At 39.1% G+C, this 21770-nt stretch overlaps 1 protein-coding gene across 4 annotated transcripts; it reads right to left on the reverse strand.

The window, feature by feature from the left end:
* Positions 1–2642: 2642 nt before the first annotated feature.
* LOC115413545 (endophilin-B1-like) lies at positions 2643–21222 on the reverse strand. Of its 4 annotated transcripts, none has more exons than XM_030126465.1 (11): positions 20324–21222; positions 19263–19474; positions 18912–19053; positions 12324–12452; positions 11267–11400; positions 11068–11160; positions 8264–8347; positions 8152–8175; positions 7761–7850; positions 7512–7612; positions 2643–3337 (listed from the first exon to the last, which is right to left on the reverse strand). In XM_030126465.1, exons 2-11 carry the CDS (start codon positions 19317–19319, stop codon positions 2743–2745), a joined length of 1449 nt encoding a protein of 482 aa, XP_029982325.1. In that variant the 5' UTR covers positions 19320–19474; positions 20324–21222; the 3' UTR covers positions 2643–2742. The 4 variants fall into 4 exon arrangements, with proteins under 4 accessions (XP_029982325.1, XP_029982326.1, XP_029982323.1 ...); XM_030126466.1 differs by having other exon boundaries at positions 8264–8323; positions 19263–19514; XM_030126463.1 differs by having other exon boundaries at positions 19263–19514.
* Positions 21223–21770: the final 548 nt, after the last annotated feature.

Consider the following 21770-nt stretch of genomic DNA (forward strand, 5'->3'; position numbering starts at 1 on the left):
ATGTCAGTGAATGCATGGTGTCCAGCTGGCTGGACATTTCTGTAGCCCCATGAAAAATAGGTTCATGAAAAAAAAAAAAAAAAAAAAATCACATTGTTTTTTTCATGCCTAAAGAGGAATAAAAACACTCAGGAAAAAAATCTTGACTAAGGTTCTCATAATTCATGCATGAAAGGGTTAATATCTGAAAATAGAGGGTGACCTGTAATGGATTTTTAAAGGCAATTATAATAACATAATAACAATTAGAAGAAAAAAAAATCCAAAATGAACCCTCTGTCTAATGATACATACTTAACTACATAAACAATCTGAATAATTGAAAATCACATTTAAAGTAATTAATCAACAAATCTGGAACTGAACATTTAACTGTAAAGAAATCTAGGCAAATGCTATTTTTTGAGCTATTTTCCCTCACAGTCAACCATTTGAAGTTGAAAATCCTCATATTAGCCTTTAGAAACAAAAGGAAAGCACTTTTGCTGATACTGAGTTTTAATATTTCCCATCACTACCTGGTTCATCTCTGCTTGCCAACTAATCGATTAATTGTTGCATGTCTATTTCACATCAACAATTATGGACACAGAATTGGCACACAACTTGATTAATTATGCTATTTGTCTACATTAAAAACTATCTACTTACAGCCACACACATCTATAAAATACAAATATGGCTAAAATCATAGTGGCACTATACTGCATTTACAAGTAGAACCACGTCACATTATGTTCCCTATGGGATTAAGACACATTATAATGATTGTGAATCTGCATTTCCTTATAATAGATGCTGTATTCTCACATCTGTGACGCCAACTAGTGGTCACTGCTCAGACTGTTTCAGCTCCAGGCTTCCTTTAAAGTTCATCCACTACGACATGGCTTTGGTCTGGTATGACACTGGACCAAATGCATTCAGGCAGTTTGTTACCTCTGCCAAGGAGGTTATGTTTTTGCCGGCGTTGGTTTGTTTGTTTGTCTGTCTGTCCGTGTGCAAGATAAATCAAAAAGTTATGGACGGATTTGGATGAAAATTTAAGGAAATGTTGATGCTGGCACAAGTAACAAATGATTAAATTTTGGTGGTGATCGGTGGTGATCTCCACATGCTTTTCTAGTTTATTTACTTATTCACTACTTTGGCTGAGGAATAAATGTTTTACTGCTGTTTGTGTAGTGGCATCCACAGTTTTACACACATGACGATTTCTTTTTCTTGTTTTGAATTCCTGATTAAAGTTACTGCAGACTACCATTCTGAGTCAAACGTCTGGAAAAACTGTCCAAACTTCCCCAAATCTCATATAACACTGGGTTACAAAAAAATGTTTTTGCAAGTTGTCTAGGTTTTTTCAACTGAATTAGGACCATTGTGCACCGCTAAATCCAAAAATGACATCTGTTTTTCTCAATCAGGTCAGGTTTTTTTTGCTAATTTGATTTTGAAAAATTTGATCTTCTCACAAAATTGATTACATTTTTGTGACTTTATCAGTTGATTTTTTATATAGTTCTCACCCAAAATAGGTTTTAAGAGAAAAAAAATCCTTTTCTAACAGGATTCCTGTTAGGTACAATGGTGTATTCACCGCAGATGTAGCAGAATACGTCAGGCTTATTTTTGCAAGATCTTCTAGTCGAAGCCATTTCATTCACCTGTAATATTAAAAAAAACATTAATCATAAATTGGCAAAAGTAAAATCTTCAGAACTCGTTTATTGCAAGAAATATGAAAGAATTTTGTATCATATGATGTGAAAATGCCCATAAATGTAAGCAGAAATGTTAAAAAGCCAATATGTAGAATAGTTCAGAAAGTTGACCTGATTGAGCAAAATGAATGTGATTTTTGGATTCAGCACACCAAAATGATCCTAAATCAGCTCAAAAAACTTAAACAATAAATTTGTTGTTGACCAGTGTAATCGTTAAAATTCATCTGATTCTAATTTACCACATACATGTAGAGTGTGAAGCTTTAGTGCCACAAAATGTTTGAAAGGTTAAAGGTCAAGGTCACAGTCGACCTTATTGTTCTTAATTTAGTCACTGTGTTGGAGGTGTGTGTTCTCTGAGTGCTTCCTTCTGTCTCCTCTATCATTACTCTGGCACAAATTCTGCATTTGCATAAAGTTTGTCACTCTTTTTCATCTCAGAAAAAAAAGACTGATTATTGAATTTGGGGGCGACACGGTGGTGCGGTGGTTAGCACTGGTGTCTCACAGCAAGAAGGTCTTGGGTTTGATTCCAACACCAGTCGACGGGGGTGGGACCTTTCTGTGTGGAGTTTGCATGTTCTCCTCGTGTCTGCGTGGGTTCTCTCCGGGTACTCTGGCTCCTCCCACCATCCAAACACATGCACTGATAGGTTAATTGGTTAATCTAAATTGCCCATAGGTGTGAATATGAAAGTGATTGTTTGTCTCTATATGTTCAGCCCTGCGATGAACTGCCAACATGTCCAGGGTGAACCCCGCCTTCACCCGTAAGTAGCTGGGAAAGGCTCCAAGCGACCCCCATGACCCCAGTGAGGATAAAGCGCGTTCAGATTATGAATGAATGAATGAATGAATTATTGAATTTCATTTTCTAGACAATAAAACCACAAAAAAACAGCTCTGTTTTCCTTTTTGTGTTGTTCAAATAAAAAAAAACCCTGCATGAATATATTTCTCGGTCTACTCTTGTCTCTGAATGTCCTGTGTGACTGATGAAGTCTTCTGGACATCTTTGTCACTGCTGGTGGGCATCTCGCCCACTGTTGTCATCGCTAGTTAGAGGCTCTGCAGCCGTGTCATTAGACGTCCCTGTCTCCTCATTATCTACTGTATTTTCCCTCTGAGGTTGAACTGTGGCTCCCCTGAGCTCTAAGGTGTGACTGCTGCCTACACCTCCTAATGCTGCTTCATGGTGCCCCTCAGCTGAACCTGTTTCCGTTGTCATCCGTGTACTGGCTGAGAGCTGATCTGTGGGTGGACTGTCTGAGTCCGATGTACAGATGTGACTGGACGTTTCCTTGGCTGCAGAGTGGCTGTCGGCTGATGAACAGTGGCTTTCAGCAGAGCAGGTGTTATTGTTATTGTTGGTATTTGTGTTGTCAGGCGGTGATGTGTTTGCAGAGGACTCCAGTGCCGTGTCTTTTCCAGTCGGAGGATGTGCAGTCCATGAGTCTTGGTCGAAGTCTGGAAGTCGATGAAGGACAACGGGAGCTGGACGGACCTGATCTAACCTGATGGGCTCGTCGACGACACCGTCACTTGTGGATGGCTGATTAAGTGCATTAGTAATTCCAGACTGCCAGTTATTGGAGCAGAGGACAGATGGAATACTACAAAGAAAAGAAAAAATCATTATGTAAGTTTATTTAACCCTTTCATGCATTGTGGTCTCTCCAGTGGACAGTTCTTCTCCAGCTGTTCTCTTGTATATTCTTAGGTTTTGTTGTTTTTGTTCCATATGAGCCAAGACAGTGGACACTTATGCAACATCCCATAATACACTGCAATTCATACCATTACTATAACTTTGCTGTTCTTGATAAACCTGATCTGCAGTAACATTTGTAAGTGTAAATCAGTTGTTATTTGTTAGACAAAAAGAGTTGTTTTTTTGCATATTATATGAGGTAATAACTAGCATTAGAGTATGTTAAAATGTGAGAAAACATCAAATTAGCAGCCTTAAAATTGTTTTTATTTCCTTGTTTTCATTTTACTTTCTGATACTGGGTTTTAAATACATATTTCTTTACTTAAAAAATTAAATGCATGGACATTTTTGTAACCCCATGAAAAAAAAAAAAAAACTCAATTGCATTTTTTTCTTATGCCTAAGGAGGTGTAAAAACACTCCAGAAAAAAAAGTCTTGACTAAGGTTCTAATAATTCATGCATGAAAGGGTTAAATTAGTTGGTGTATGTAAATTTATGTAGATTAGTTTTACACCTGGACATTTTCCCAACAAGCCAAACATTCTAAGTGTTTTCATCTGTGGTAACATCGGACATATTTTGCTTAGATAATTATTGTCAAGTGTGGCGTAGAATTTGGTGGATTTAAGTGAAGAAATTAAACACTATAATAATGTGAAAAATAAGAGTTGTGTTTTTGGTATCTCTGAATGAGTTGTTCATATTTAGAGTTTGTATATGTAAGCAGTAAGAAAATACAGAATCTGCTTGTTCTATTCATACTTAAATAATACTTCAAATACTTTAAGCAACGTCTTTTGATTTGACTTTTTTGTGGGGATTTAGTCAGTTTATTGCCTCTCGCTTCCTCACGTACAAAGGTTGCACTGAAACCACTTCAACTTGTAACAGATTTGTAAAGACACTGTCGATGGATCCTGCAGTCAGTGTCACCGAAGACAAGTGTGATTCATCTAAAGCAGTGGTTCTCACCCTGTTTCACTTCAATACACGATAGAAGAACTTGGTGTCTTTGCAGGACTTCACCTTAGAAAAGACTTTTCCACTGTCTCAAAAAAATCTTTATGATTTTTTTGGTTTTTCACATCATGTGTCTTGTTATTACCTCTGCCAAGGAGGTTATGTTTTTGCCGGCGTTGGTTTGTTTGTTTGTCTGTCTGTCTGTGTCTGTCCTTTGCAAGATAACTCAAAAAGGTATGGACAGATTTGGATGAAAATTTCAGGAAATGTCGATACTGGCACAAGGAACAAATGATTAAATTTTGTTGGTGACTGGGGGGAGGGCACTGATCTGCCTTGGCGGAGGTCTGCACCCGCCGAGTGCTTTTCTAGTTTAGTTTTGTGTCTTTTTTACATCTTTTTAATCCTGCTCAACGTTTTACTGAGGTTTCTCCTGCATTTCAAACACCTTTGTTAGGGTCAACATTTATCTGTTCTTCTAATTTAATTAAGAAAATGACTCCACACATCATATTACTGCGATATATTTTCCTCAGCCAAATGGTGACCCAAAACAGCTCCCTGACCAGTTTTCCTCTGTTAGCTTAGCTCTGATTAGCTTTAAATAAGAATGAAATGCTTTTAAATATAATTCCTCATCATTTTTATTTTGTTTTTAACTAACATGTTCAGGGCCAGATCCATTAAGGTCCCAATTTGCGTGTACTAATTTGTGTGTGCAATCTACAGTTTTGCGTGTGGGACTGAACTGCGGTTTGCAGGTGATTTATAAAGATTGCTTGCACAAATTACAAAAGGTGCAAAGTCTTGGAGACCGCCCTATTGAAATGAGGATTGGAGACAATATGCTGGAAAAACTGCTCTGGGATACACCAGCATTAACGGTAACAGTGCACTGAAATGATCCAGATGCAAGGAAATGTAATGATAAAGGAGTTTTGTCATAGAAGGTATTGCACGACTCATTCATTAATTTATTTTTCATTTTAGAGATGGGGGGTGGGGTTGTTGGTTTGACTGACAGGCGCACATAATTTTGTCACACTATGGCCTAATGTCAGTGCGTATTTTTAATCACAATCGTCAGATCAAGTGGAAAAGAATCATTCCAAAAATGTTCACACGTAGGTGAAAAATGTGTTCTCTACGTCAGAGGTTGCGCTAGACATTTTTATTGTCCGTCATTTTGACGGACAGGGTCGTAAAAATTCCGTCATAACATATTATTATCCGTCATTTCAAATTTTTATTTTTTAATGATAAAGAGATATATTTAGTAGTATTTAATGTTCAAAAACATTTCAATGATGCAGCAACTGTAGTTGCTGCTGGCTGATAAACCAACGTGATATCACGACTCGCATAATTATATACGCCACTTTTAATTGGTGTGTTATGCACTGAGGGTTAGGGTTCAGGTTATATGAACCAGAGATCTACGCACAAATTGACATGCCATCAAATAACACATGAAAGGTAGAAAATGCGTACATATAGCACACCAAATGCCACTGGCGTATTCCTTGCTTTTCCGTCATCCTCCACCGCATCCGTCCCTCTTTTTTCACTGCGTTTATTAATGACATCGGATTTAACTGGGCTTTCTAAAATAACTAAGGAGACTTGGCTGTCTTCACAGTTTGTGCTAGCAAAGTAGCATCTAATTTTGGCTAAAGTCAGCTAAACAATGACCCAAGACTGGACACTGACTGATTAATGTTCACACTGGCACCAATTGGACAGGGGGTCTACTACAGGTGAACTAACTGGACAGGGGGTCTACTACAGGTGGACTAACTGGACAGGGGGTCTACTACTGGTGGACTAACTGGACAGGGGGTCTACTACTGGTGGACTAACTGGACAGGGGGTCTACTACAGGTGAACTAACTGGACAGGGGGTCTACTACTGGTGGACTAACTGGACAGGGGGTCTACTACAGGTGGACTAACTGGACAGGGGGTCTACTACAGGTGGACTAACTGGACAGGGGGTCTACTACAGGTGAACTAAGGGTGAGTCATGTGACTGCAGTACCGCTGTTGTATTCAGTGTAGTTGTGAACAGTGGTGCTGTTGGTTCTATACAGGTGGAGGCTGTTCTGGAATGTTTGATGCCTTGTTAAGAGACAGACAGACCAGCGATTCTGCAAACAGGTTCTGTTCACAGTGTTGTGTGAAAACTTTCTTTGGTAGTATGAGACTGGTGTGTGTGTGTGTGTGTTCCTTTAAGTGCGAGAGCGGTGTGTGGCGCGTGCGTGTGCGTATGGTGTGAGTGGTCGAGCAAGGTGAGGGAGCGGCAGTTTTGAGTATGAGTGTATCAGAGGACAGAAGGAAAAAGTGTACAAACATCGATATACTGAGCATAAATAAAAGCTGCTGTCTTCCACTACCAGCAAGGGAGTTAACCCGACATCGGCCCTGGAGGAAATCTGCCCTGTGCTCGCTGACTTCGGTCGGACGAACTGAGCAGGAGAGGTTAACAGTAGATTACCCTCAGTAGTTGAATCTGTCAAAATGACGGACGGCCTTCAGAATTTTCCGTCATTTTTAAAAAAAATCTGTCAATGACGGAATATTTTCGGTTAACGCGACCTCTGCTCTACGTCTTGTTTCATCATTTCTGTGTCTCCTTTTTGTGACAATAACCACTTCCATGTGTGCGCAATTATGCATCCAAACCATGTGCACCTCCCTTTGAGAAGTGTTAAATATAGACGCAGTTTCTATCAGCAAAATTGCTTTCGGGTTCAATAAATTACTTTGCGTGTGCTAAATTAATATATTTACATTTTCTCCTCCCAGCACAAACACAATTGCGTGTAAACGTCCCATATTCCATATTCATTGTGGCAAACGTACTAACTGGATGCAGACATGTTATTTTGCACCTTTGAAAGACGCAACTGTTAGTACATCAGTTTGTACATTTTTTTGCGTGTGTAATGAGTTTGCACACATTTTTATACATGCAAATCTTTAGTAGATCTGGCCCTTAATGCTCAATTTAAAACATATAAATAAAAAAAAAAAAAATCCAACATTATATTGCTAAAAAAATCCCAGGTGTCTGATTTAGCTGTTTTGATAGAATAAACAGACTGTACAGACCTGGCCAGCTGTTTCTGCAGCTCCTGAGCGTGTTGGTTACACTGGGCAAAGTAACAGGCCTGAGCCTCCACGAAGTCCACCAGGCTGCGCATGTGGTTGGTCTGAAACACAGATGAGAGAAGAAAAAACAGATCCATGTAATCTGCAATCTATTTTTGTAAGATGTTCAAACATGCTCCTCACACCAAACTTGAATATTATGTAACAGAATATTGTATTGATTTGATATTTATGTGTTTCTAGACTCACGTGTGTGTTGCTGAGTCCGTCCAGAAGCTGTTTTGTTATTTCTGACTGTCGATCAAACAGGCTCTGACAGATTCTCAGCTCCATCTCTGCCTACAAACACACACACACACGCACACACACACAAATACAATATTTATATTGTCTTTGAATCTGCCTTCATATTACCAGCATTGTTTCTGAAAATTTCCCATTAGCAGAAACACAATCCCACACCAAATCCCCCAAAATGAACTAAACAATAAAACAATAGAAAGAAAACTATTAAGACTGTAAACATATTGATAATAAATTCTATAACTGCTGACAGTAAAACACTGTTTTGGTCCATTAGACTTAGAGCTCCAGCTGAATTTATGACGCTGTGTGGACTTAGAGATAAGCATGCACTCACCTGGCAGATTTCCTGAGCCCACATCTGATAAGAGAGAGACAGATGAGGACAATGAGGACAAAAAACCCAAGTGTCTCCGCTGATGTTTACACCCTATGAGACCAACACTGACCTTGAGCCATTTAACACGTAAGAAGCTGAACATGTAGGAGACGTGAGCCACGTAGTCGTCCTGCAATGGGTTGACATTTAGATTCTGACAAAGGAACAGAAAAGTACAGAAAAAAAGGGAGGGGTAAGGGGGGGGATTTTCTCCATGATCAGGACAGTAAACATTATGGTTCTAAATTACCAAAAGGCAACGTGTGTTTAAAGTGTACCTGTACTGGTCATGCATACAACATTAAGGCCATGTCCACATGAAACCACATCTTTTCCTATCTGATGTTTTTCTTGGCGTTTTTAAAAAAGTGCTCCGCAAACACTTGAGTCATTTCAGGAAATATCTGTGTCCACACGAAAGCACTGAAAACGCCTGAAAATGATGTAGTACAAATGCCAGGCCTGTATGTGGCATTGTAATGCTCTTGCAAAAAACGGAAAAGAAGATGTGGAGCGTACACATAAAGCGTACTTGGTTCTACAGGGTCTGATCCGATATTTCCTTCCGGTTGCCCTTCTGGTTGCCCCTCTTCACAGTAGATCCAAAAGCATTGTTAGCTATGGTTGTTGGTTGCTCATTGAAATGAAAGAGTAGCCGAAGATTTTGATTCAATATTTCCAAAAAGCTCAAAAGCTGTTGTAGCACGAGCACTACTCTGTAGTCTGCCATTGTTATTGTTGTTGTTTTGAAGTGGCATCTTGCTTCCGGGATGAAAGGTTAGAGAGGCGGGGCTATTGTGTCATAAAAGTTGCAGTTTGGTCATACAGACAAAGATGCGAAACCAGCAATTTCAGAGTTATCCACTCTGGAACCTGATTTCAAAAAGTAGCGGTTTCAGTGACTGAAAATGCCGGTTTCGTGTGGACAAAAGACCTATCTGATACAAAACTTTTGCAGAAACAACCGCAACCGTTTTCATATGGACAAGGCCTAATTGTGCTTTGTGTATTACTTATAAGCAAGAGAGACGCAAATTCAGTAAAAAAAAAGAACATTGCCATAAATGCACCACACTGGACCTTTTTATTACATGAATTAAAGCTGGGGGCAGAACTTGTGGGGAGCAGCCATTGTTGGACAGAAGTGACGTAAACAAGCAGAAGTCAGTGAGCGAGACTGAGTTAAAGCACGAGTTCACGCTCGTCGTTTGTGCAGCTGTAAGCTTTGCACTCTGCCATTGTCCTAGAGCAGGGGTGTCAAACTCATTTTAGTTCAGTTCCCCATTCATCTAAATTTGATCTGCAGTGGGCCGAACCAGTAAAATAATAACAGAATAATATATAAATAATGTCAACTCCAAACTTTTTTCTATGTTTTAGAGCAAAAAAAGTCAAATTACATTATGAAAAGGTTTACATCTACAAACTATCCTTTCAGACAATGTGAATAACATGAACAAACTGAAAAATGAAGTGTAATTTTAACAATATTCTGCCTCAGTTTATCATTTACACATGTACATAAAGGGTTTTTCTTAACCGGGGAACAGGGGTGCTGCGCCCTCATACTTTCGGCTAGCGCCCCCTTACCAAAATTCCGTTTTTTGGGGTTTTTTTTACCCCGAAGCTCACAGTTACATCGTACACTTATAGTTACATGCAACACAGTACTTACACAACATGCAATCTTTCCAAAAACGATCTTTTCCCAGCGAAACTACCACAGTAACAACACATGACAATGTGCCTGGTCATCAAAAATGATATAATTATTCCAAAATTATCGTAAACATAGTAGGTAGACCATCTGACGGTTCAAAACGACACGAATTGGTGTCTTTTCAGACCATGCACCATCCCCTGCACCATCGGTTCACTCCCTCGCCTACCTGTGCTCCCTCTTACAAATTTTTTTCGAGGAAAAACCTTGTACATTATGACTTACAGATCATAGTGGATCTACAAATACACAAAACATTTAGTAACAGGTGGAATATTGTCAAAATTGCACTTACTTAAGACATTTCAGGTTGTTCATATTTGTTCAGGTTATTCACATTTTTTGGTGAAATTATACTTTGTTTTAGTGTAAATACATGAAAATATTTATATTTACATTTATTTCTATGTAATTATGATAGTATTTTACTGAATCCTGCCCACTTGAGATTGAATTGTTCTGAATGTGGAACCTGAACTAAAAGGATTGTTAATATTTTCAGTGTAATTTTTGCATTTCACAAATTCATCCCAGGGGCCAGACTGGACCCTTTGGTGGGCCGGATTTGGCCCCTGGGCCACGTTTGACACCTGTGTCCTAGAGACACGACCCAGCACTGGACGATTTCATTCTAAATATTCCAGCTTGTTTTGCACCTTACAGATCTATTTGAGCACATTACAGTTATGATCCAGATTCTACTTTGCTCTTTTCATACTTCTAATTTATTATACATAGTGTTTGCTCCTGTGTGTGTCTTTTTTACTCATGTTTGCTGTCGTATTCTGTTTGAATTGTATTAATGTCATGCTGCTGCTACACTGTAATTTACCACTTTGGGATAAATAAAGTCCGTCCGTATAAATATGTCCATCCATCTAATGTGTCATAGACTGGCGTCTGCTGCATGGGGGGTGTGACCAGTCCATCGCAGCCCAGGTAATCGGATAATACGAGTCCCTACCAGTGAAGGAGGCAACATGTCTCTGACCATGCATGACTGACGGAGCAGTGACTTAGTACTCACATGTACTTGAAAACGGGCTACAACATAAGTTACTGGACGAAACCGCTGGTATTATACGTGATCTTTTGAAATAGCTAGCAATAAAAATCCACTACAGGCACCCTTTAACAACACCAGTGGAACTCACTCTGGACTCTCTGTCGGCCTCGTGGGCTTTCCTCAGCCTGCTTTTTGCTATGTCCAAGTCCAAACGCTTATTAACCAACGTCTTGCGCTCATCCTGTTAACAAACACACAAATAGATGCATATGATGTTAAAAAAATGCTGAACATAAAAACCAGACTAAACAGAAAATCTAGCAAAGCAATGTATGAGAATGTGTGACCTGTATGGCTCTGTACTGGCCCTCAGTGAAACTCCGCAGAGGGGTAAGAAAGTGGATGTTAGTGCTTTGCACAAACTTTCTCTCTGCCTCACCCAGCTGCTTCTGAACCTCTCCACACCTGATCAGTGCAGATCCTAAAACAAATGAAAAACACTACAGTTCAACAACATTTCAGCAGGACTATGTCGCAAGATCTGTAAGTACAATCACATGTGTCCACTGTCCTCGCATTGTAACGCAACACTAATGCTTTTGGCTCAGTTGGAGGCCAACCTGTGCTATGGAAACTAAATGACGGTTGTGGGTAAAAACACAGCATGGGACAAGCTGACCCACATCCAACATTCTTCTATTCCTTTCCAAAGAAGAACTATGGAACATCCTTTTTCTTTTCAATGATTATTCCCCTAACAATGAGAAAAAATACCAACAATGCAGTTCCCTAACTTACACATACAAAATAATTTAATCTAAAATTAAAATGAAGACTAATAATTAAAACATAAACAGAAGTGTGTATAAATGAAATTATTGCAAATATATATCTCATCACACAGTAATCTGTTCATAAAGTTCACTCAGTAATAAGCAGTTAGGACAAAAACATGTTATGTGAGGTCACTGTGACTTTGACCCTTGACCTCCAAAATGGAAAATACACATACATAAATCCAAATGAATGTTTGAGCCAAGTATGAAAAACATCTCCTAAGGTGAACCTCTGACGTTCACAAATATCAGTGAAGCTGATCTTTGGTCTTTTTGACAGAAAACGTCATCACATCCTATTATTCTAACATATTTGTGTTAAGTTTTCCTCATCCAGTTATGGTCAAAAATCTTGTTTCTGAAGTACAGGAGGCCAGTTCACCCCAGCCTTGACCTTTAGACACAATGTCTGGACAGTTCAGTTAATGAGAGTTCGCATTTTTACACAGACAGACCCTCTAATTAAAAAAAGAGTTCTTAATTTAAAAAAGTAATTATTAACCGCATTAATGACATGAAAAACACACGACTTTGGTTAAAAATACCCACTGAATGTGTGTGAACTCACCATAAGGTGTGGTGGAGCCCAGTTCCAGCCCAGCGTGGGTCAGCTGCTCTCCCAGTACTTCGTGGGTGCGGGGCCGAGGTGGGACATGCCAGTCCAGTTGCTCGTACAGCCGGTCCTCCAAACGGGCTCCTGGGCATTACAGAACAGTTACCCATGTCAGATTGTCAATACCACTGTTTTTATTCTGAATACTTAGAAGTCATTCTAGATCAGTGCTTCCCGACCTTTTTTGACTTGGGACCCTATTTTAACATCACAAATTTCTGGCGACCCCAGACATTCAAAACGGAGACATATTTTTTTGTTAAAATTAATTTGTTTTTGATCATAATTGTTTGCTATACTATGTTGCACATAAACATAAATTTTAGATGACATTTAGTCTATATAATGTATATTATTATGGATGGAGGCAGTAAATCCAGATAGATTACTGCACAAAGGGAGAATTTTATTTTCCTTGGTCAGGATATGTACAGTCAGTCCAGCTTGGATTTACAAGGCTGACAATTAATACTGAACAAACAAGAACTCAAACTATGAATTATGAAAGAGCTGCAGCATCTGAAACTGACCACAATGAACATTTGACAGATAAACAGAACCACAGTGCTTCAGTTTCAGCTTCACAGTTTGTCATGTCTTTTATGTATTGTGATTGTCTCTCTCAACTCACCATATATTTTTTATTAGTGATTTAAAAAAAAAAAATCAATTACTAGAAATTTCAGGTGACCCCATTTGAATTCCAGACGACCCTACGTGGGGTCCCAACCCCAAGGTTGAAAAACACTGTTCTAGACACTCTGTTGTCATGTGGGGCCATGACATGTGCTGTCTAACCCTGTCTGTGGCTTTTTCAGTCAGTTCTCACACCTGCTGATAATCAGATGAACCAGCCACCCTGATTGTCAGCCTGCCACAAAAGCCAGTCAGATCCAAACCACTCCAAACCCAGCTGAGCTTTAGGCCTGGAAGCTTATTTCTTTTTAGTTAACATTTAAGTTAATTTCTTTTAGTTTGGCCTGGGAGTGGCTGGTGGTCAGACTTTTTGTTTTAGATTTAGTTCAACAAGTTCTTTTGGTTAGGGAGGGGGAGCAGCTTCTATGTCCCTATAGGGGGTGGCCTGCTTTCCCCCTCCATTTTATTTATTTTTGCCGGCACGTCCAGGTCTTTTTGGTTCATTGAGTTCATTTTTGGTATGTATTGCCTTTTGAGTTATTTTCTTAAATGACTTCAGTGTTGATTTACTGGGTTAATTTTGTTTAACTTGGATTAATAAAATCCTTAAAATCATTTCATTTTTATAGAGTCCTTTCTGTATGTTGGGGTCTCTTTTCTTTTTGAGATGACTTACGTTCTTATTGTCTGGAGACTGTAACACTGTCTATACGTGAAAAACTGAATGAACGTCTCTGCTTTACACTAAAAGTTGCCATTTTAATCTATATACTGCTTTACTATTTTTGTCAGTTATTGCTTTTCCACACTGATAAATGCTAAAATGCTTTTAGGTAATCATAATTACACACCAGTGGGGCCAAAACTGGACAGAGAGTACGAGGTCTGGAGTGGAGGCAGGGTAGACGACATTTATCCTCATCTTTGCCTGGAAGAAATGGTTTGTTTTTTTTTACTTCTTCAACAGTTTTGCTGCTTGTGGAGTGTTTTTGTTTTGTTTTTTTTTTCGTAAAAAAATTGTTTTAGGAATACACATCCATACTTCACACAGCTGTACGAGGGAGCTTCAAAAAGTTTGTGGAAAACGAACATAGCTTTGACGTGGTTTAAATCGCATGGCTCTCAGTTTTACTTGGATAGACTTAAAGGCTGGTATCAACGCTTGCAGAAGTCGACTGACCTCGATGGAGCATATGTTGAAAAATAAACATAACTTAAACTGTTTTTTCCAACTACCTTTTTTAACAAACTTTTTGAATGTGTGTTTCCATGGATCAAAGACCTTATTGCAAACTGCACAGACTAAAAGCAAAAGCCACAGGTGTTTTTCATTTGTACAAGTCTTATGTTTGCGTGCACTCTATTGCCGCATAGATTTTTTTTTTTTTTTTGATGAGCAAGAATTGTTTGCATTTCCAAGACATGTATCATATCATGTTTTTCTGGTTTTGTGCAAGGTTTTTGGCTATTGTGTAGAGTTTTACAATAGCCCATAGTTGGAATAGTGCCCAGGCAATCACAAAATTATAAGAAAGCTGTAAAAAATGCTATGACAAATGTACAAAAAGAAACAACTCACAAACCACTGTTTAACCTTGAAACAAGTAGTAAAGACATGGGGAAGTGCAAGTTTACTTGTCATAGTTAAAGCATGCTCTTAATATAATATATAGCCCTTGTTTGTGAGAGAACCGAGGCATGATTTAAAGGTACATGCTGATGCTGGATGTGCCTCTTTATAAAGGGTTATTATTTCTGTCATCTGAATGGTTTCCTTATTTGATAAACTGCAGACCACGTCCACGTATAATTGGATTCACTGAGGTAACTGGATTCAAACAGGCATAAGAATCCCCGATCTTATTCATCTTTACAGACCAATTATAGTCAAAGGGACAGAGGGCCACATGGGAGACGCTGTAGAACAAGGGCAAACAAGCAGAGCTACGATGTCCCTCAGCTAACGTCATCATTTCGTGGGTTTAAATAAACCACTATGGCCAACAGACACTTCCTGGTCCCTGTAAAGGGCTATGGGTTAGCACAAACATCAATGGTGTTTTCACTATTGTATATGATGTTTCTAGATTCATGTTACTGCTGCATTAAAGGAGCGATATATAGTATTTCTACCTTAAACTATACAATAATGATTAAATGTATCTTTAGAGTGTTTAGAATAAAGAGCTCTGACGTTATGTCAAAGATGTCGGTGTATTGTATTCCAGACCCACAGGCCGACGTCACTGACAAACGTAGATGACCACTAGAAGGGAAAGTGAGTTACTGTGGCCTCGAGTCTGCTGGTCTCTGACACCAAGGCCCAGGTGAGATGAGAACTAGTGAGAAAAAACTTTAAGTGTCAAAGAAAGTGCTGCAAGGATAAAAAAAAAAGAAAGAAATGAATGAAGTTTGATGTTGAAATGGTGGTGAGTTTTGTTATGAAGGTATAAAGATACTACGTTCTGTTATTATGGTTGCTATCTTTGTCATTTTAACCTTGAGTACAGTTCAGGTTCAGTTCAGGACAGGACAGTTCTGACCTTTGGACAATTCAAAACAGATGTTTAGTGGAGCTGCTGAGTGATTAGTGGTTTTACTGTGGCTGTTTTTGTCTGAAACGGAGCTAAGCTAACAGCTATAACGCAAACCATCAGCTGATGTAGCATGTGGAATTTCAAAGACACAATGTCATTGTGACAGACTGAATTTTTGAGTTGAAGGAGAAAACTCAATGGTATATAATACAGATGTGTGTAAACAACAAGATTCAGATGTTATATGTTTACTCATGGAGATGTAGGGTTAAAGGCAGAGACAGCGTTCTGGTACAGGACTTCTCTCTAATAATAGTATGTTGTATTTTACTGCTGAACACATTTAGGTTGAACTCACTTGAATGACTTTATATACTGTTAGGTGGTTTATTGTAATGCATCATATTCTATACGATCATCAGAAATGTAGCATTTTGCTCAGTGAGAACCACAGATCTATTACAACTCAACTTTTCATGAGCTCAGAACAGGCATTTTTTCAGCTGTGTGACAATGCATTTTCAGGAGAATCCAAGAGGGGCTTTAGAGAATTTATGTAGTTTAAGAAGGATGAGAATTATGTAAACCCACTTAATCATTCAGATCATCACCATCATTCACAGTAAACACAATCTGAGATGGTTATCACCAGAAATTAGAAGCATGAAAAATTGTCATGTGGAAAATAACTGAAGCTGCCAGAACTAGTAGCAACATTTGCTGCTGAGATGAATGGAAATACTCCAGGAAAGTACACCATATGGATATGGATGTTATCTTGACTTCCAAAATGCCTCAGAGATGGTTTTTACTTACAATGATTACAACAATGATTTAATTTTTTTTTTTTATCCATAACTATGATTTTCTACCTCAAAATTTCTAAACTATTTTTCGTGCTCTAAGTGTAAATATTTTTCTACCACAACTAACCATCTACTTCCTTCACATCTCACTTAGGGAGAAAAATGTCCCATTAAACTTTAAGGAAATACTGATGTTTATAAACTATAAGGACAAGAATATTGGGACACATCATGGCTACAGCTGTAAGATGTCCTGTTCATGATGATTTGAAATATCATAGTCACAAATTATGGTCGTGGATACTAAAAAACAACAAAAACTAAATCAGTGTTAAGAGAAATTAAGTAAAAACCATCACTGGGGCATTTTTGGAAGCAAAGATAACAATTTAAACAAAACTAACCAGTGCAATGATATTTATCACAATATAACTATTATGTCATTTGTCATTATTGTTTTGTATCCCAGACCCCTGTTAGAAAAGAAACACCTGAATTCAACATGTCCCAATACTTTTGTCCATATAATGTACCTCAAATCTGTACTTACACTTGAATAAAAGTTCATGGTTACTATCTGTTGTGGAGAGTATGTATTTTTAGATTTTTTTAGATATTTATTGCAAGTCAGGGTGTTATTGTCTTTTCATTGTTTTTATACTGCCTATATTTTCGAACCTTTATTCTGATTGTATGTTTTAATTTTTTTTTATACTTGTACTCTGAGAAACCTCAGCACAATAAGGCCTATGTACCTGAATGTGCACAAATGGCAAATAAACGGTCTTATCCTATTTATCGTCTAAATCAGGGGTGTCAAACTCATTTTAGTTCAGTTCCACATTCAGCTAAATTTGATCTGAAGTGGGCCAGACCAGTAAAATAATAACATAATATATAAATAATGTCATCTCCGAACTTTTCTCTATGTTTTAGAGCGAAAAAAGTAAATTTACATTATGAAAAGGTTTATATCTACAAACTATCCTTTCAAACATTGTGAATAACATGAACAAACTGAAAAAAATGAATGTAATTTTTAACAATATTCTGCCTCAGTTTATCATTTTACATATGTACATTATAATGTTCAGATCACAGTGGATCAACAAATACACAAAACATTTAAAATAACAGACAGAATCTTGTTAAAATTGTACTTACTTCTCTTAAGACATTTCAGGTTGTTCATATTTGTTCAGGTTATTCACATTTTTTGCAAAATTATTCTTTGTTTTAGTGGAAATACATGAAAATATTTACATTTACAAAAAGAAAAATGTGGAGTTGTCATTATTTATATGTAATTATAATAGTATTTTACTGGTCTGACCCACTTGAGATTGAATTGGTCTGAATGTGGAACCTGAACTAAAATGGTTGTTAATATCTTCAGTGTAATTTTTGCATTTCACAAATTCATCCCAAGGGCCGGACTGGACCCTTTGGCGGGCCGGATTTGTCCCCTGGCCGCATGCTTGACACCTGTGGTCTAAATCATCTAATGGATTGAGCTGAAATCATTTATTTTGGTAAATTCTGAGTGAAATCCATTCCTTGAACACTTGGACACACAGATGGAGGTCATGTAGACCAGTTCTGAGGTCGTGTAGACCAGTTCTGAGGTCGTGTAGACCAGTTCTGAGGTCGTGTAGACCAGTTCTGGGGTCATGTAGACCAGTTCTGGGGTCATGTAGCCTGGAGTCATTTAGCCCAGTTCTGGGGTCATGTAGCCTAGAGTCATTTAGCCCAGTTCTAGGATCCTGTAGCCCAGTTCTGGAGTTGTGTAGCCCAGTTCTGGGGTCGTGTAGCCCAGTTCTGGGGTCGTGTAGCCCAGTTCTGGGGTCGTGTGGCCCAGTTCTGGGGTCATTTAGCCCAGTTCTGGGGTCATTTAGCCCAGTTCTGGGGTCGTGTGGCCCAGTTCTGGGGTCATTTAGCCCAGTTCTGGGGTCGTGTGGCCCAGTTCTGGGGTCGTGTGGCCCAGTTCTGGGGTCGTGTGGCCCAGTTCTGGGGTCGTGTGGCCCAGTTCTGGGGTCGTGTAGCCCAGTTCTGGGGTCATTTAGCCCAGTTCTGGGGTCGTGTGGTCATTTAGCCCAGTTCTGGGGTCGTGTGGCCCAGTTCTGGGGTCGTGTAGCCCAGTTCTGGGGTCATTTAGCCCAGTTCTGGGGTCGTGTGGTCATTTAGCCCAGTTCTGGGGTCGTGTAGCCCAGTTCTGGGGTCGTGTAGCCCAGTTCTGGGGTCGTGTAGCCCAGTTCTGGGGTCGTGTAGCCCAGTTCTGGGGTCGTGTGGTCATTTAGCCCAGTTCTGGGGTCGTGTGGCCCAGTTCTGGGGTCGTGTGGCCCAGTTCTGGGGTCGTGTAGCCCAGTTCTGGGGTCGTGTGGTCATTTAGCCCAGTTCTGGGGTCGTGTGGCCCAGTTCTGGGGTCGTGTAGCCCAGTTCTGGGGTCGTGTAGCCCAGTTCTGGGGTCGTGTAGCCCAGTTCTGGGGTCATTTAGCCCAGTTCTGGGGTCGTGGGGTCATTTAGCCCAGTTCTGGGGTCGTGTGGCCCAGTTCTGGGGCTCTCACCTGCGTTGGGCTGCAGTAAAACTTCTGTCTGGCTGATGATCTGGTCCGTCCACGTCTTGGTGGCATCTGCCCTGTTGAGGAGCTCCTCCAGACCCGGGTCCAGCTCTGTTCTGTCAGCCTGGCCTAGAGTCTCCTCCGTGTACTAAACAGAAGAACATTTATAGTCGATCACTTGAAATAAACAAATGATCGGACCACATTATTGACATTTTCTTCATGTACTAGTTCAGCTTCATGTCTCTGACCTCAGCCCTTAGTCCCACAGCTACCGATCATTTATTAGCTCATTCTACAGTATACTGACTTGCAATGATTTAATCTGAAGCGGTTCTTTTTTTTTTTTTTTTTTACCTGAACTGCCCGGTTGATGAACTGTCCAGCATCCACAGCCAACCGGGTCAGATCCATGACAACGCCCCCAAGGTCGCGGTGCGCCGTCCGCGGTGGTCCGACGGGATGCTGACGGTCGACGGCTAAGTAAGCATTAGCTCTGAAAAGACGTGGCTAGCACCGGACAACAAGCAGCTGACCCGGCCATGGCCTCTACCGCCGACTCCTCTCCTCTGTTGGTCACATTACAGTCCACTTTACCGACCTGCAGATCTGAAGAGGACGGCGCAAGTGCGGACACCTGCTGCCGGTACTTCCGGTAGAGATGCTAACTTCACTGATGTCACTACTCGGCTAGTTAGCATTAGCACTGCTTTACATATACCTCCTCACAATTTTTACACCATGAAGCATAATTTTGTTACTTTAACGCTATTCTTCCATCGCAATATTTAATTTCAGTCAAAACCGTATAATTTAGAGTAATATGGATAATTCAATTAACGACTAAATTGAAATGCCAACAGATTGCAAACATCCGGTTATGATTTTCAGAATAAAAGCCTTGTTTTTATACACACAAATCACTGAACGACTTAATATTTAAAAGTATAATACCATGTTTCCGTGCAGTTTTATTTGGCTATAAGAGTTTTGATAAGAATAGCTTTAAAATATGTAAATTATAACGAATAAGCAAAATATAATTAAACTCAAAGTAAGATAAGATTTTATTGATCCCACCATGGGGAAATTTAAGAGTTTACAACAGCAATATACACCAGTGCAACAAAAGGCAGGTAGAAATAAACGTTCTTAAAATTATAAACATTTAACTATAAAGTTTAAAGATATTTACATATTTACAGTGTGATTGCACATACACATGATGTGATATGATACAGAAAGATTTTCAAATTAAGAGCATTCTTCAGTGCTCATGTTTCTACTCTATTTCTGCACAGATGCTCCACAGTGGGAATATGATCTTGCCAAGCTGAAAAATCTTAAGATAAATATGATAAATATGAGCCATATGCATACCCATGTGCAGGAAAATATAATAACAGACACTAACTCACCTCCTCCTCTTATCCAAAAACAACCTGTAGCAGCAGCCAGGCATTGATGAAAAGGAGCAAAGTTATGATCAGAAATACAGTGACTTGCTGCGTGTTTGAGCTCATGACTGGATAATACAAGTCATGCTCCACATGACCTCAGCACTTCACACTCCTCTTCTCGCTGTGTCTTTTCGGGGCTTTCACAGACTCATGCTTGGCTGTAAGTGGTGCTTGTGCATGAAAATGTGAGCCGATTGGACTGCTGGGGATGAACGAGGAAGAGAAACTGAGAGAGAGGATTAAAGCAACCATCTGACAGCGTGGCCACTTCAGTGAACCTAAGGAGATTAGGTCGACACACTTCTTACAGACAGGTTCAACAAGAAAAACAGATTTGCAAAATTCGCTCTTTATTACAACAGAATGGAAACCAATGGTAGAAAAACATATTTCCATAAAACAGGAAACTGTAAACACTGAACAAATCAACATTATTTTAAACTTTTACCCACGCAAGGAACACTTTTATATATCTGTGCAATTATTTCCTTCCATTTGAAAGATTTAACATCCCCACATACATTTTCATTTTAACATGAATCTGATATCTGTCCACACAGTAATTTTGGCATAGAATTAACTGGCCTGTTCTAACACCAGTGTTATACACGACATGAAGCTGATAATGATGCTGAACTTGGGAATTGGAGCAAAAAACAGCTTTCCTGCCATGAATGTTGTGAGATCAGTGCAATAGAAAGATGCATTTAATAGCTAAATGGCTGCTAACAGAGACAAGAACAGAAAGAGCTCTAATTTAGTATTGATGTTCACAGCTGGTTGTTGAGGCTGATGTCTTTAAATGATCATGTGACAGGGGTGTGACAAATCAGGGGTGATGAAAGCAGGTGTCTGCATCAAGGTTATAATAGTTTTGGATTTTTCATCATAGTTTAGTTTTATTTAGTTTTGACTTTTTTTTTTCTCTAATTCAGTTAGTTTTAATTAGTTTTTAGAGCAGGTTTGCTAGTTTTTCTTAGTTTTTGTTATTTTCTAAATGCTTAGTTTTAGTTTAAGTTTCTTTATATCTTTTGTCTTCTTCACCGTCGAATTCAAATAAATCCCAGACAAGACTCTGCTGCTTTCTCCGAACTTTAGTCTCCATGTTTCCAGGTAGAGTGGGGACGAAAAGACGACTCTAAATGACAAGTAACAAGAAGTGACAGACCGTTAAATATCATATGGTGCCAGCAGCTAACATTGCTTGAGGGAAATAAATCGATTTCATATCAATCCGACATTGACAAAGATGAAAACGAAGGGAATTTTATCCATAATTTTTATACGTTTTAGTTAGTTTTGTAAGCACACAAAACAGTTTCAGTTAGTTATCGTTTTTTTCTTTTAATTCTAGTTTTTATTTATTTCAGTTAACGAAAATGGTTTTACAATTCTAGTTTTCGTC

Source organism: Sphaeramia orbicularis, chromosome 22 (assembly GCF_902148855.1).
Source record: "Sphaeramia orbicularis chromosome 22, fSphaOr1.1, whole genome shotgun sequence".
In the NCBI taxonomy this organism is placed as follows: Eukaryota; Metazoa; Chordata; class Actinopteri; order Kurtiformes; family Apogonidae; genus Sphaeramia; species Sphaeramia orbicularis.